General features: G+C 41.6%; 2 protein-coding genes across 3 annotated transcripts; one reads left to right on the top strand and one right to left on the bottom strand.

The window, feature by feature from the left end:
- Nucleotides 1-1,004: 1,004 nt before the first annotated feature.
- her7 (hairy and enhancer of split related-7) lies at nucleotides 1,005-2,315 on the top strand. The gene is made up of 3 exons (XM_079503584.1): nucleotides 1,005-1,119; nucleotides 1,257-1,352; nucleotides 1,467-2,315. Exons 1-3 carry the CDS (start codon nucleotides 1,081-1,083, stop codon nucleotides 2,004-2,006), a joined length of 675 nt encoding a protein of 224 aa, XP_079359710.1. The 5' UTR covers nucleotides 1,005-1,080; the 3' UTR covers nucleotides 2,007-2,315.
- Nucleotides 2,316-5,227: 2,912 nt separating this feature from the next.
- pbx2 (pre-B-cell leukemia homeobox 2) lies at nucleotides 5,228-15,624 on the bottom strand. 2 transcript variants are annotated; one of them, XM_079504132.1, is made up of 8 exons: nucleotides 15,142-15,624; nucleotides 14,306-14,379; nucleotides 13,611-13,855; nucleotides 12,783-12,973; nucleotides 12,313-12,448; nucleotides 10,980-11,121; nucleotides 7,290-7,387; nucleotides 5,228-6,016 (listed from the first exon to the last, which is right to left on the bottom strand). In XM_079504132.1, the coding sequence occupies exons 1-8, from the start codon at nucleotides 15,378-15,380 to the stop codon at nucleotides 5,936-5,938; spliced, it is 1,206 nt and encodes a 401-aa protein (XP_079360258.1). In that variant the 5' UTR covers nucleotides 15,381-15,624; the 3' UTR covers nucleotides 5,228-5,935. The 2 variants fall into 2 exon arrangements, with proteins under 2 accessions (XP_079360258.1, XP_079360259.1); XM_079504133.1 differs by lacking the exon at nucleotides 14,306-14,379 and having other exon boundaries at nucleotides 15,142-15,272.
- Nucleotides 15,625-15,934: the final 310 nt, after the last annotated feature.

Genomic DNA, 15,934 nt, shown 5'->3' with positions numbered 1-15,934 from the left:
TTAAAATGTATGCATGGAGATACAAAAAACGTGTATCAAGGCAAACAAAATAGGTTTTTTTCTCCCCTCACAATGTCAATAAGTGCCATGGTTTTAGTTTTTTTTGTCTTGAGTCCAAAGTTCTCTGTCTTTTCAGTTCAGTTTGTTTGAAGTCCACCTCTCCTGAGATGACCTCCTGCATGGTGAATCACCATCTTGTTTTCCAAAGTTTGTTCACCACTGTGCAAACAACAGTTTAAAATTCTTGCTCCATCCATGGCACATGCATCTTTTCAGTAAAGACCTCGTGCAGACCCCAGCTCCACTTTACCACTGCCCTTACTGTCACCTCCCGGAGACCAGCCACATAACATCCCTCGTTTTTTCAGAGGGAGTTCAACTACGTGCAACCCTGCAGAATGATTCGGCTCGAACAAGGTATTCAATTCATTCCGTACCTAATGTGTGTATAATGTATGTGTGTACGTCATTAAATGTTTTGATGAAATGAAAACGGTGGACCCTGTTTTTGCATGTCTTTAAATGTTTTTATGAAATGAAAACGGTGGACCCTGTTGTAAACAAGTCTGTAGTGCTTAATCAGGTTCGTCCACAAATACGTTTTTGTATTGACTTGTTATACCTGCATTATATACTGTGAAATAATCAATGCATGTTCGAATCATGTATATATTTACATTATTTCAGACAATTTTACAAAGCAGCTATAGCCTATACTTTTATCCTCAACCTTTCACATTTTGCAGGAAAATAGCCAATTACACTGTATTTAATGTATCATTCAAAAGCAAGTAATGATAAAGTGTAGCCTAAACTAAATAATAATGAAGTAATAATTCCCATGCATAGTTGAAGTTACCGATAGCCATAGGCTACTGGTCAACAGTCAACACACGTGGTGGGAGGAGTCATTGACGGACCGCACAGCGCACCCAAAGCGTATAAAAGTCGTCAGTGCTCTGCTTAATCATTCACCCTGACCCACAGCCACAGGAAGGACTGAACGCAAAATCAGTTGCCATTGTATGATTTTATTCCTCTCGTAATTTTTAGTTTTTGATTTCTGGATCTCTACGAACGATGACACTCTACGAAGAGGAAGCTAAAATCAATAGGAAGGTGTGTATTGGTATTATACATAGAAATGGTGGTGAAATATTGGTGGTGAAATATTATTCGTAAATGTCCTTTGCTTATATGGGATAGGTTTGTAATTTTTTTACGATTTTGTATCTTGTTTCGTCTGACTCTTCTAGCTCCTCAAGCCTCAGATTGAGAGACGCCGAAGGGAGAGAATGAGTCGCAGCATAGAAAGTCTACGGACCATTTTGTTGCAAGATCCACAACAACAGGTAAAACTCTAACACCATATGACACTCTAACACATATGACAGCATTGGAAACTCCTCACAATGCCAGTTGTTTTGGTTGGGGTTGCGTAACTAACGGCTGTCACCGCTTTTCAGGCTGGGACTCAGCGCAAAGTGGAGAAAGCTGAGATTCTGGAACACACGGTCCTCTTCCTACAAAATGCCGCTGACTGGGACAGAAAAAAAGCTGAATGTGCCGGTGGAGGAAGACGGGAACGTTCCTTCCAAGATGGCTTTTCGGAGTGCCTGCAGAGAGCAACCCAGTTCCTGGGACCTCAAGGGGAAGGGGAGAGGCTGGGGGCAGCACTGGATGCCTCTTTCGCTCCTCGTTTGGCCCGTTCTGTCTCCGTGCGCATGGATGCTGCAGCCAGTTCCGCCAGCTCTCTAACCATGAAGCCATCATCCTTGAACTTGCAGGTGATGACACAGACCTCCATGCACGGACAGCGGATTGCTCTCAAAATGAGAAATTTGGCTCTTTCCCGACGAGTTCAACTTCAACCTTATTCCAAAGTTGCCCGACAGCTTCACAGTCCAAATCAACCTGAGGTCAGTGTGCAGAGAATTACCGCGAGAAAAGAGAGCGAATCTCAGAGCCTCCCAGACAGCCAGTCACCGTGGAGGCCTTGGCCATAAATACAGAAACCAGGACATGGGAAAACATTTACTGACAATAGGCCTAGTGCTGATTGATGAATGCGTGGATGCAATATACTTTTATACTTTATTAGACTTCCTTAAGGATGTTTTTATGTCGTGAACATTGATGCCCTCTATAACAAATATTGTAAAGTGTAAATACTGTAAATATTGTCGTTTGAACACGTGCTGCCACAGTCTACTTGCTTGTGTTACTCTTGTAATATTTATGTAATATATTTTTACACATTAATTTATTTTATTTGGCCCTTTGAAAAATAAAAACTTTGTTATTTGCATCCTATTTTGTCGACTGTTTGATGGCACGTGCGTGCCTTTTACATGGCTCGTGCTTGCCTCAGGTGTGATGCAAAGGTGCCATGTCTATTGTCATCTCTTAAACGGATGCATGATAAATATTTACACTCTTTCCCTGGCGTGTGTACAAGGAGTGTACACGTCCTTATATAGAAATATATATATACATTCGTTTGACTTTGCCCACTGAAGCGCTCCTTGTCAGCAATACATTTACTAATGGATCTGCTTAAAATAGCACTTTGCGCATATTACGCTGTTACGCTGTGTATCATGCACCCTTAAGGCATACATTTAGCATATTTGTACATTTTCTAATAATGTGTGGCTGTGTGACAAATACCTGTGAATGAGATTATGCTGCCGAATAACCCAACAAGGAAGGCACACTTAAAAAAACATCAATGACTCGAGACCATGCAGGTGATTAAAATGAATATAAACTGTTACGCCCTTAGCTTATACGCATGTTTCATGATAACTGTATACTTTTTATGTATGTGATGTATTGCCATCCTTTTTGTTTTTGCTTATTGTAAATCGCTCTGGATTAAATGCCTAAATTGCTAAATGCCTAAATTGTAAATTATTGATATTGAACTGTGTATTTTTATAGTTGACAACATGGTTCACGGGAATCACGGCCATGGCATGGGTATGTCGCTTGCATTGGGCACTATGCACACTGTGTACAGTGCAGGGTCAATCTAATTCCTGTTTCATTTTGATTATACTCATGCTGTTTGTCCTGATCAATTTCCATCACTTTATAAGGTTAGGTATTATAGTCATGATGGCTTTGAGACACTCTTCTATAATTAAGCAGACCCACAACCGAGCTCGGAGGAGTCATCCTTTTAGCGAGAGAGGCTAAACTGAAAATTGGTCTGGAAGAAGAAGTTTGGGGTGATTGGTCTGGCACTCCTGACTAGGCAGTATAGGCACTCCTCAGTTTTAATTACATTTCGCTCACCCCAGAGTTGTGGGTGACCAATCAGAGCCGAGACTTATTTTTTTTCTTCCTGTGATGCTAGAATCTGTTTGTAACCACCCCTTGGAAATAAATCTTCCATAATCCATACCAAATTACAGACTAATATAGGCTATAGATAGTGATATTACTCATATTAGTAACTAGAGGCTAATGTATTTTATATTAGTCATAGGAAGTTAATAATCGGCTGACACATTTACCAAAATTGTTGAAAAATGAATTTGTAGGCTTGGTTCAGTATGAATCACGGTAATTTGATATCGACATTTCGGCTTCACATTAACCGATGTTGCTGCTTTCAGCCTGCCTGTTAGCCCGGAGGCCCTGGACGTAGGCCTAATGGTGTGTGCGTGGGAACATGAGTCATGTCAGGCAGACTTCGCAATAATGTATCAATTCTAACAGGTAATAAAGTGCAAATTACTTCCCTCTTTCCCCCTGGGAAAGAGTTGAAGACCACTGTTTCCCACGACACGCAGCGCACGCTTGCCACAATGCCACTGATCACAAAATCAAAGGTTTGTCGAGGTGTTGACACACACACGCCTCACCTCCCTGCTCTACCAAGACTGTTTGGGCGTGTGGAAGACTCCCTCCTGAGAGCAAAACACCCCATTTGGAATGCTTCACGGGTCTGTACTATAGCCATGCAGAGAGTATAGACTCTCGTAGATGTATTTGATCGATTTTTGACATTTTCAATCTACGAGATAATTTCCCTGATGGGGGAAAAAGAACGGAACCAGCTGCCCCCTTAGAGTTACGAACATAATTAATATAAGGTGCTTACCCTGATGCCCCAAATGTTAGAGAGGCCTACGGGGTGCTTGTGCAATGAATTAGTCCGTATAGTTTTCAATAAAGAAGTGTTTTAATCCCGTTTGTGGCCAAATGCCATTTTACCCCCTCGTTGACTTTTTGTTACATTGAGCGTAATCCCGGTATTCAACCTGATGCGCGACGTAGGCCTAATACATTTCAAAAGCGCTCATAATGTGGGGCATCAGGGATTCAGGGTAAGGTATAGCACCTCATATTTTGCATTCGGCCTCAAATTTTGCATTGTTCGGTCTGTTCATCGGAGTGCAAAGGGGGCAGCTGGTGCCCCCCCCCCCCCCTCACAGGGAAATTAACACTTGACTCTCGTAGATACCGGTAGGCCTACATCCACGAGTCTAAAGCTTAGGCTATTATAGAAATAGGTATAGTATAGGTAAGGTAGATTTTTTATGAGTAGGCCTATTGAGTTCCCAGATTACCATTGAGAAGTTATAATACAATTAAGGAATTAGTATTTGTTTGTTCAAACTAATCACATTTTGAGGATATAAATGTGCATTGTGCTCAAAAAGTGAGAGGGGTAAAGTTTAGAGGGTCACCAAATTATTAGACAACGATCTTATGCACGCACACACACAGTATGGTAAGTATATGCAATTTTATAGGCTATTCCTTCAGTTTCCAATAGAACTTTTGGGTCATCCTAATTTGGGGTCATTTGTACTCTCAATTCATCGAAATATTTAGTGTGTCTGTCATTAAATGTTTTGATGCATTGAGTACAAAGGACCCCAATGGAAACAAGCCATAGTCTTTCTTGAGTTTTAAATCCCTAGACCTATTGAACTGTACTTTTGTGCATCAATACATCAACTAAACCTGATTGTCTTCAACAATGCTCGCAAAGGTTCTGGCCAATTAGTTCAGTAAGCCCGTTCCGTTCAGTATAATCCAACCCGTGTGACAGTAACATTAATAATATCAAAGTTACTAGTTAAAACATAGCATTAGCAGATTATCCACGGTGTGAGCTACAACTATAATGTGCTTATAAAAATATCCATATTGAATTTTGTAGATGCTGAAGTGAAAACATTCTATTTGGTAAAATGAATATACCCCATAGTTTTGAATACAGTCTTTATTGTAAAAAGAGGTAGAGAGAATACAGGTGTTTCACTGTACAGAAAAGACAGCACTGTTGATATACTCATTCAAACCGTAAATATGGACACAGGCACACGTCATCCATTATATGGGACATACAAGCCCAGTAGGAAAAAACAAAACAAACAAGAGAAACAAACACACAAAATCTTTGGATTTTCTCTTTTGCCCTCTCATTCACTAAATGCAGTCTCTCTAAATGAGCCTTAAAACGATAATCATAAAAGACTTGTAGCACTACTAATAAAACAGCAATAATATAGGGTGATAAAAATTATAATGCAGTTTTCCCCACACCCCTCCCCACACAGAAACACACACCCGCACGCACACACACTGCAGTAACATGTCAAAGTAGAGCAAACCTGACCCAATGCCCGATAATAAAACCACACATGCATGCACTCAATATACACATCTGCATACTCATACACACACATGCACACTTTCACTCGACCATCCCCACACTCAGCTCCATCATATTAACATAAAAGTAAACAACAGGGAACATGAAGTAAAGCATACGTACATTAAAAAGAACAAACAACAACCAAAAAAAACATACAAAAACAACTGCAGCCAGGTGGGAAAGAGTCATATCATTCTTTCTGTCTTTTCCATCTGCAATCTTCCTGTTGCTGTCGTCCAATGCCGGTTGGCGACGGGTTCAGTCAGAGTTGTCAGATTGGTCACTCCTGGGTGAGGTGGCAGAGGGTGACGCGTTTCGACCCGGCCAGGTCCCGTTCGTCTGCCAAGTGGAAAGAGTAAGTCATTTTTAGACAGGTAGTGACACAGTCTTGCATGACAGTTGTTTGTGTATCTACCTATAAAGAAAGACATCTCTGCTTTAGAGTGTGTGCGTGTTCCCTTTATGCCTATATGTGGAGATCCCCTATCTCTCTCAAGGTGATGGATTGAAACAGTTGTCTGTATGTAGAACACATAACTCTCCCAAGTTGGTGCGTCATCAATATGACAGCATATACTGTCGTAAATACAGGCTCAAATAGCCTGTAATGCCTGTTTAATTCAACATAATGGTAAATACTAATAGCATTTATATTGGGCTTTACTAGTCTTTGACAAATCAGCACTATTCACAGTTTCCCTCACATTAACCCATTGATAAACTTTCACACATGCAAGGTGCCAACCTGCACATCAGGAGCATTGTGTGTCTTGCCCAATGACACTTGGGATACAATGCTACGGTACATGATTGATCCAATAACCATGGTTACCTAGATAATTATGTTCCATTCCTTGTGTGAGCTAATTTAATGGCAATCCAATCACAATGTTTAAGTAATCTAAATGCCAATGACAAAAAAAACTAACATGCTGCAACATACAACAGGCTGCAATACCAAAGGAAAAAAGAAAAAACTAACAGGTGCTCGATGGAGATATAAATGTGATGATAATAAAAAGGTGCTCACACGGATCAAGGCATAAAGAAAAAAGAAACGATCCGAGCACTCAAGGTTAAAATGAGGAGGATAGCCTTTATTAAATTAAAAAGGCAACTGCCAACATGTTTCGACCTAACCAGTCTTCATCAGGGCAATAATGAGGCTGCAATACCAACCACATAGCGTTAATACTTTTCATTGGTTCAGTATTTTAAACAACACACGTAAGGGGTGTCAGCTCGGTGCGGCGGTTCATGTATTCTTTATTTTGTTTTACTGAGAATAAGGTTAGAAATAAGTTTAGGGTTAGGCATAGTTTTACTGGGGTTAGGTTTAACCGTTTAGGCATAATTTACTTAGATTACTTTAGGAATACCAGGCCGCGCTGTTCCGCCGGCTGTACGCCCGGGGCGAGTTGGTAAAGGGGCGAGTTGTTTTGTATTCTTCAATAGCACTGATTTATGCAAAAATAAAATCAAAAACATCGAACATGGAGTTAGATGGTTTCCTCCCGACAGCAACTATGTAACTCAAAACACTACAAAGGCCCATTTTGTGTGAAAAATATATAGATGTAACTGTAACCGTTCAGGAATTGATATTTAGTACCTGTGGTGCTCCCATTTGGTAGGCAGGCTGCTCTCCATTCATTGGTGGAACACCAAGAAAAAGGTCAGCTGACCCTGACAAAGAAAAGGACCCGGACCCTACAAGGAGGGAGGAACAATATGGTAAAATGAATGCTATTATTTTATGGAACACATACTTCTGGCAAAATAGCATTACTGATAAGATGACAGACATCCTAAATGGTACATTCATTTCCTCAAGCAAGTGCAGAACAACGCCATCAGCATATTTGTCTGCTCAAACACCTTTTAACACCAGACAAACACAAATCCTTATGTCGAGAACGAGATGTCTGACAAGACAGCTTCTTCACCCAAGAAATTACTTTATTTCAATACTTTACTTACTCTGTTATGTCTTTGACTCATGGATAATTTCTTTTTTTAAAACATTAACTGTGACCACGTTGTTTTTGCAGAAATCCGCAAATGGTAACAAACCGCTTCATTCCCATTTAAAAGCATTAATGCGCCTGCATAGGTAAAAGTCCAGTTCGGTGTGACCTAGGGATGTGAATAGAAGTCAAATCCAGTTCGGTGTGACCTAGGGATGTGAATAGAAGTCAAGTCCAGTTCGGTGTGACCTAGGGATGTGAATAGAAGTCCATTTTCGACTCATGCTCATCTCGACTCAAAAAAAGTAGAAGTTGAAAAATCGTCAGTAATGGCTTGTTCAAAAACGTTACTGTAATGTAAAAAAAATGATCAAATGTTTTCCAAATGGTGTGTCTGTGTATCACTGTGCATGCCTCGTCTCCATAACTCTATGCTCGTCTCTCACTGTGCACGGTTCTCTTTACCAGAGTACTTTGTTTACCAAAGTACTTACTGTTTACCAGAGTACTTCCAGATTGCGCATAGTGTGCGCAAAGTTGATGGTCAAGATGATTCTAGAAATGCTATCAGTTTACGGAAGCTTGTCTGGCTACGCAAGGCTAGTGAATCCTACTGTTGTAGCCTATGGATTAAACAACTGTCAATTTTATTTATAAAGCACATTTAAAACAGACGTCAGAGCCAGAATCGGCAAGGCAAGAGCCGCATTCATCCAACTTAAGACCATTTGGAGTTCTAAACAAATCAGCCAGCGGACAAAGCTCAGACTCTTCAGCTCAAACGTCAAGCCAGTACGATCAGAGACGTGGAGGACAACAAAGGCAACAACGATGAAGGTGCAAACATTCATCAACAGCTGCTTGAGGAGAATCCTGAGCATCCGCTGGCCAGACACCATCAGCAATAATGACCTCTGGCAGAGAGTGAGTCTACCGCCAGTGGAAGAGGAGATTAAGAGGAGAAGGTGGGGATGGATCGGCCACACACTCCGGAAGCCCAATACCAGCATCACAAGACTGTAGTCAACGGCCTATGCTCCATGAAAAGGAGCGATAGGCATAAGTAAGTAAGTAAGTAAGTACATTTAAAACAGCCAACGGCTGACCAAAGTGCTGTACAGCAAGAGAAAAAACAAATAACTACACATTGCACAATATCTAAACTCATTGCGCAAAAACATCACATATTACACAGCACATCAAGGTTATAAAAAACATAAAAAACACAAAGTACGAGCAGCAAATACAATTAACACTTAAGCCGCTAGCATTTATTGAAAAGGATCTAATTCACGCCAGCATTTTTTTAATTTGAGCTCTTATTTTGAAAAGCCGCCATTTCCGGTCCATGAGCAGTAGTCATAACCTAGGAAGCTACACGGAGCGGACAGGCCTTGTTTACCATCTGAAGCCAGACCGGAGCTCTGGAGAGCTCTACATCGTCCGATCTGTGCAGTCAAAGAAACGCTGTTTTGACCAAAATGCCATCTGGGACAAGGAATAGGAGATACAGGCGATTGAAAGAAATGGATAGAATGCATTCTTATGGCGACGACGATCTAAGATGGGCGATCCAGTGCTGTGCTAACAACACAGCTAGCTAACCGGCTAACGTGAGTAGCATTTTGGCTCAAGCAATCGAACGCGCTATAAAAGCTCAATTGCCGAAGGCCGGTCGGCAATGGCGTTAAGCGTCAGTATCAAAATTAGGCTTCAATTGACTTTAATCGTCGGCAATGGCGAGTGTTAAATAAATAAAGGCATCAAATACAATAAAAATGAAGGCATCAAGGATTAAAAGTTTAAAAAGCAGGTGGCTTGCACACATCCAGTTCTTGGCTGGTGCTGGACAAAGGTAGATGTATACAGTGAAGAAGTGGTCCACACTGTTGGAGCAAAGCCTGTGTGTGGACCACACATCAAGGATTTAAAGGCCTAGGAGAACAGGTGTGTTTTTCAGTCTGCTTTTAAAAGTGTCCAATGAGGGTGCTGACCTAATAGTTAAGGCTAGGTTGTTCCACAGATTTGGAACGGCGACCGAAAAGGCTCAGTCACCTTTCAATTTAAGCTTAGTACGTGGAATCTTGAGGAGCCCCTGATCAGCTGACCTAAGTGGCCTAGGGTAGGGCATTAACCAAACGTGATTTTTGATAGTCGACTCAACTACCATCAAAATCTGTTTATAGTCGATTATTCAGCGGTAAATCCCATCCAATCAAGCATTAAAACACCGTGTTCTGAAACCAGCGAGTTAGCCGGTGAATGCAGGCCGAGTGGAATGGAAAGAGAGTGGCGACCCGCTTTGATCTCGCCGCTCAGCGGGTGCCTATGGGCTATAGTTCCAAACATTGGAACCAACGCTAGTGTCGCCACTCTCTTACTCTGAATGCTGGCTGTGCTGCTGCCGCTCTGATTGGCCAAAATTCACATCAGCTGTTACAAGTCCAGTCAAGTGAGCTTGTAGATCTGCTATTTTTGATACGCAAGACCTTTCTACGGAGCAGCATAGCATGTTACGTTCTCGTTGTTCACAATGTTCAGTGGAGACTGGAGCGGGGATGCGATGCGATGCGATGTTTTTCATTCAATTCATACAACCCTAAATGTTCAACAACAAGTTACAACCACAGTTTGGTCTTTAAAATGGTTATGATTAGCTCTGGTCCATAGCTTTAGAAGGAGCTACAAGCTAGGAGGTTATGATTACATACTAGGCTTGCTAGCTAGCAGGCTATGAATCAGATGATCCACTCCATCGCGACTATTATAACTATGATCGCGCGGCATAGCTGTTTGTTTTTAATAATGCTGCATGCCTGCACTTTTGTTGTGCCACCGCCGCCCACCGCACCTACACGAGTGACGGTGACGGAAAAACCCACGTATAGTAGGCTTGTATATATGAAAACTCAGCCAGGAATGGATTAGTACTTAAGTTGGAGAACTACCAACAAAACAACAGAGCTCACAGCTGCATTCACATCCCTAGTGTGACCACACCCTAAACTCCAAAACATGTTGTGTGTGTCAGTGTTTTCTGCTAACTAAGATCATTTTTACCAAATCATTTTGATTAAAGTGAAAAGAAAATACCATTGTTTTTAATATTCTAATGAATTAGTAATTACACATACTTCCTTTGACGCCCCCCATCACGGGGCCTGTGAAAAAGAAGTATCCCGGGATGCACACGCAGATTAGACAAACGGACCGACATGCGGTCGAACATGGTTTGGTTAGGTAGGTTGTCGGTCTAATGACAGTCTGAACTAAAGCCTGTAGTACCCAGTGTTCCTACAGTACACCATCCAAAACATGGGAATGCCTTTTGATACCTGTGGAGTTGGGAGTGTGCGGTGAGTCCTCATTCTGTGTTGCCACAATTGCTGTCTTCATGGCATAGAGGTTGGCCTCCTCCTGGAACTTGCCAATGTTCTTCTTGTAGCGAATTCTCTTATTGCCGAACCAGTTGGACACCTGCCATTGTTTTGACATCAAAATGTCAGTTTGCATTTAACTTTAACTATGAATCAAGACCAGTGGTCGGTCGGTCGGTCAGTCAGTCGGGCGCGCACGCTAATACATGTCATCCCAGTCATGATTTCAACACTTTCAAGAAAAAACACACAAACCAAAAAACAGGCATAAGTCAGTGCTGCCATCTACAGGTTTAAAATTTCACCCTGCTGGATTCTTTTTCCCTACAACACTCTTTTGGAGACTGTGAGTGACAGTGACAGTGGGTGACTGGATGTTACTCGTTTAAACATGTCTGGTACGCTTCCGGTCAGTCGTTGGGCAGACAAGGCAACTGTCTGACAGATACAATGCAGATGCATACAGTGCACTTTAGAATTTCTCACTGTACTTCTAGCACTGTAGTTACTTATGTGCTTATATAATTATTACTAAGTATGAAATTGTACATGATTGTTGATAGTTGGATATACAGAATTGTTTTATTACTAGCCGCACTGTTGAAGCTTGAAGTAAAATAAGTACTTTTTGTACAAGTACAAAAGGTACAAGAATGTCACTGTCTATACTGCTGCTACCAACTGTATGTATTGTATGACAATAAACACCATTTGTTTTCATGACTGAGGATGCAGTAGCATCGAAGTGTCAGTCATTCTCCATTTGTACTAGCACCTTAATAAAAGAGTCTTTAATTGTCTGTGTTGCTCCAGTCAGTGTGTTTGCGGCTGCAAAACAAATCAGCTTCTACACAAGGACTCTTGCTCTGTCAACATAGCAGTGCTTTAAATGGTTTCAGTTCTATCGCATGCAACTCTGCCCAGCTGGTATGTCTATGCCCGACCAGGAACGAGGATATATCTGATATTACATGTTCATATGTGATTACACTCACCTGGAGGGCAAAACAAAGTCTACTGCCCGTGAGCGTGAATTGATTTTACCACACCATTAGCCAAAATGCAGACTAGTTGCTGTTCAAAAAGATTAGAGACAGAACTAGTTCTTGAGCTTCTCTGAAGCAAATACTATTTGACTGTTTTAGGTCTAACCTCTTACGAAACAGTAGTTTAATTGATGTTGGTTTTGAGTCTTTGATAATCTTTTTATAAAATCTTATTGTTATTTCTATTTTGTCCAACCAAACCGCTACCAAATTAGCACCGGTTCTTGGCAGGTACCAATCCCTACCTGAGACACAGTGATTCCACACGATTTGGCAATTTCTTCTTTGGCCTCTTCACTAGGGTAAGGGTTGGAGAGGTGGGAGTAGAAATATTCATTCAGGACCTCAGTGGCCTGCTTGCTAAAGTTACGTCTCTTGCGCCTGTCAAGACAGAAGTACATGAGGGGAAAAAATTATGTTTTTGTATGTTTTGTTCTGATATTGCTACTTCAACATCCATTATTCATGACCTTACATCAATCTTATTCACTCCCACAGTCACACTAGCATGCATAGTCGTTAGTCACAGCTAAAGACATAGTGTCTTGAATTCCCAACAGTGGCATTTTAACTGGGTTCAGGGATACGTCAATGATAATTACACCAAATTATGTAAATTCTTACGGCCTGTTATTACAGCTGTTATCAGGATGTTATTCCATTGACGCATACTTATCCAAGAATACCAAGACACACACGTCACGCACACACACACCTTGCATCAAGGAACCGGGACCTCAGGATCATGACAGCTTCACAGGTACTCTGTTTAAGCTGGGTCTGGATGGAGCTGAACTTGCGGTGGATGATGGCCACCATGCGCTCAATCTCCCTTGGGGACACAGGCCGTGTTCGGGACTGCTCCCTCAGTAGGTTCATGACATGGGTGGTGAACTCACTGCATGCCTGGACAAGAAAAAGGTTGAAGCTATAATGAATAAATAATAATATATGTGTTTAGTTGTTATTTGGGTTGTGGCCAAGTACATTTGCACACACCTGTAATTTGTCCATTTAACCCATCCCATTAGGAGTAAGAACAGTTGGAGTTCAGCATCTTTCTCAAGGACACTTCTGACACTGACACTTTTGAGCTGCATACTCCAAATGATGTTGAAATTATTTTGCTTTCAGTGGGACTTGCCGAAACAATAAAAGTGATTGATATTTGCTAGGGCTCATCCGAGTTCTGAACGTTAGACCCGCCCACTGTATAGAGTGATTTTACCCATCCCCACTGTTTGTGAACAATAACCTCCAACATGCTGCAGTGCTAAGACATTTTTTCTCAGAGAGTATGCTATTTCTGGTGTGTCGCTCTCCATTTATTAATTGACATCATGCTTGTGTAGTTTTTCATGAACCACCTAAATGCAACATCCCAAGTCTGATCCCGCCCAGGAGACCTATGTTGCATGGTGAAAAAATAAACCCAAATATGGCAGTTTGTCTGTGTGTGAGCAAAATAAGCTGACATAGCTGCCCCATTACAAAAGAAAAGAAAAGCCATATAGGGTTGGCCTTCTGCCGTCGACATAAGTACCTGTTCATATTTCTCCAGCTCGGTATGGTAGATACCCCGAATCTGGCTCAACTTGCTTTTGTAGTCGGAGTGCTCCAGTGAGCTGTCGGGTGACATCCCTCCTGAGCTAGTGGCCGCGGACACGGCAGCTGCAGCCCCGCCCCCTTTCTCTGGCCCCGCTACACCCTCCGCCAGCAGCATGTTGTCCAGTCGAATGAGCTGCGGGTCCTGGGACTCCTCCTCCTGGGCGTTCCTCATCGACAGACCTGTCACAAAGACGAGTGTCAAATTGAGAAGGATTTTGTAGGTGAGATGTCAAGTTGTCAACAAGTAGAAAAATAAATGTGTACATTCTATGTGGAATCAGAAGCTGGTTTAGGCACTTAATAAGAGGAGAAAATATAGTCACATTATTTGTCTTATGCAACAAATTAGGTTAACTTGTTACTACTGCATTATTATTTATTATTATTATTATTATTATTATTATTCCAATGTGTTAACTACAGCAGGTCAAATTCTGCAAACTGATGTTTTGGTCATATTCTGAATCTTTTGGTAACTGTTTATTGTTAATGTGCAGAATAATGTAAACAAAGTATAGTGGACAAGGGCCCGAAGCACTACAGATTAAAGGTTAATGGTTAAACTTTGGAAGAGTTTGAAAATATAACCAACAATATTGACAGGGTCAAAACTCTTTGTCATAACGTTACCAGTTTTTTCCTTGATCTCGCACAAAACGCTGAACAAAGCAGGTTTCATTCGATGACAGTTCAATGCATGTTTCCTGTGCAGGAAGAACGACCATGGTGTTTAGCCAGCTTGGTAGAATGATTGGCTATAATAACTTTAGATCAAAACAAACAACACAAATGAAGTGACAAACCAGCCTCCATAGCATGCTTTATTTTAGAAAACATTAGCTACTGGCTAGCTAATAGCAACGTTAGCATTTGCCTTTTAATGATCCGTCTTTTCATCTATGTGATGATGATGTAAAAGATAAACGCTATCAAGGGGCCAAGCGACGTTGATGTAGCTAATATACATATAAACGTGAAGTCTTTACTCAAAACGTCAGCCAGCAGCACTTATTGTTGAGCAGTTAGCCTAAATGCTAATGTATACATATTCGTACGAGCATTTCGCAAAAGTAAAGTATATATGTGTTTTCAACTGAAAAGGTGTCGACGTGGGTCGCATCGACACCTTTTTAGTTGTAAATGACGTCATTTTTGTCGAGCGGAGTCGTGCAACGAAGGATCAAGGCTAACATTAACTAGCCAACAATAGCTAATAACACTCTACAAACAAATGCGTGTTTGTTTACAAATGGTAATAACTAAAATAGAGGCAGCTAAATAAACCACACGTTAGTGGGGAAGGGGAACATATAACACGAACTTCCTTTTCATTAACGTTAACTCATATATTCAAATGAAACAATAGGTCGGTTGAAGTTCAGGAAACTTTGACTCTAGGGAAGGAGTCAGCTAACTAAACATCTAAATCAAATGAGGTGGAGAAAGAAAAAAGAATAATCACAAACTTTGCTTGTGCCTCGTCCAAACTTTGGTCGGTGATGGTCATTATTTGTTGCAAAATATCACCAATATCTCTGCGGGTTTCATGTCCATTCTCTGTGCCTTCGAGGCCCGGATCTCCGTCCGAGCGGCGTTGGGAAGGTTGGTGAACCGAGTTGAGGCCATGCATCCCGGGGTGGCCGCTGAGGCCCAGTCCCCGGCCGTTGGAAGGCCCGTTGCCAGTGTGAGGCTGCTGCTGCAACATGTTCAGCGACGCACGATGGCGACGACTGCTGCCCAAAAGTGCGCACAGTCACAGTCACGCACATGCACACCACACGCACCACTGAAGCATTCTCACCACCAAAGTTGCCTAGCGCTGGAATGTAAAAAAGGAAAAGTCGTACCGTATTTATATTATTTATAGATGGGTTGTCTGCGTTGCTAAATATGGCACAGCAAATTAGTTCAAATTCTGGAGAAGTGAACCGTAATTCCTTCCTGACTGCTATCTGAACAACATCACACTTTAAAGAATAGAAATGTGTGTGTGTGTGTGTGTGTGTGCGCGCGCGCGCGCGGGTGTGTGTTAACTGGGTGGGGACTGGGTGGGGACTGGGGAATTATCACAATGTGTATACAGCTAGGTAACTAGGTGACCATGCAGCATTCTATGCATGCCCTAATTTGAGTAGGCATATACCTTAGAAACATTTATTTTATATTCATAAATGTGACACAGTGACAGTCTCATTGTGACAATTGTTCCTCTTGTCTGTGTGTCTACTTCTCTTTTAGGTGCAAGTCAACAGGATGTGT

Source organism: Electrona antarctica, assembly GCF_951216825.1.
Source record: "Electrona antarctica genome assembly, chromosome: 6".
Lineage (NCBI taxonomy): Eukaryota > Metazoa > Chordata > Actinopteri > Myctophiformes > Myctophidae > Electrona > Electrona antarctica.
Note: the sequence above shows the minus strand (reverse complement) of the source record. Positions and strands in the feature narration are given on the sequence as shown.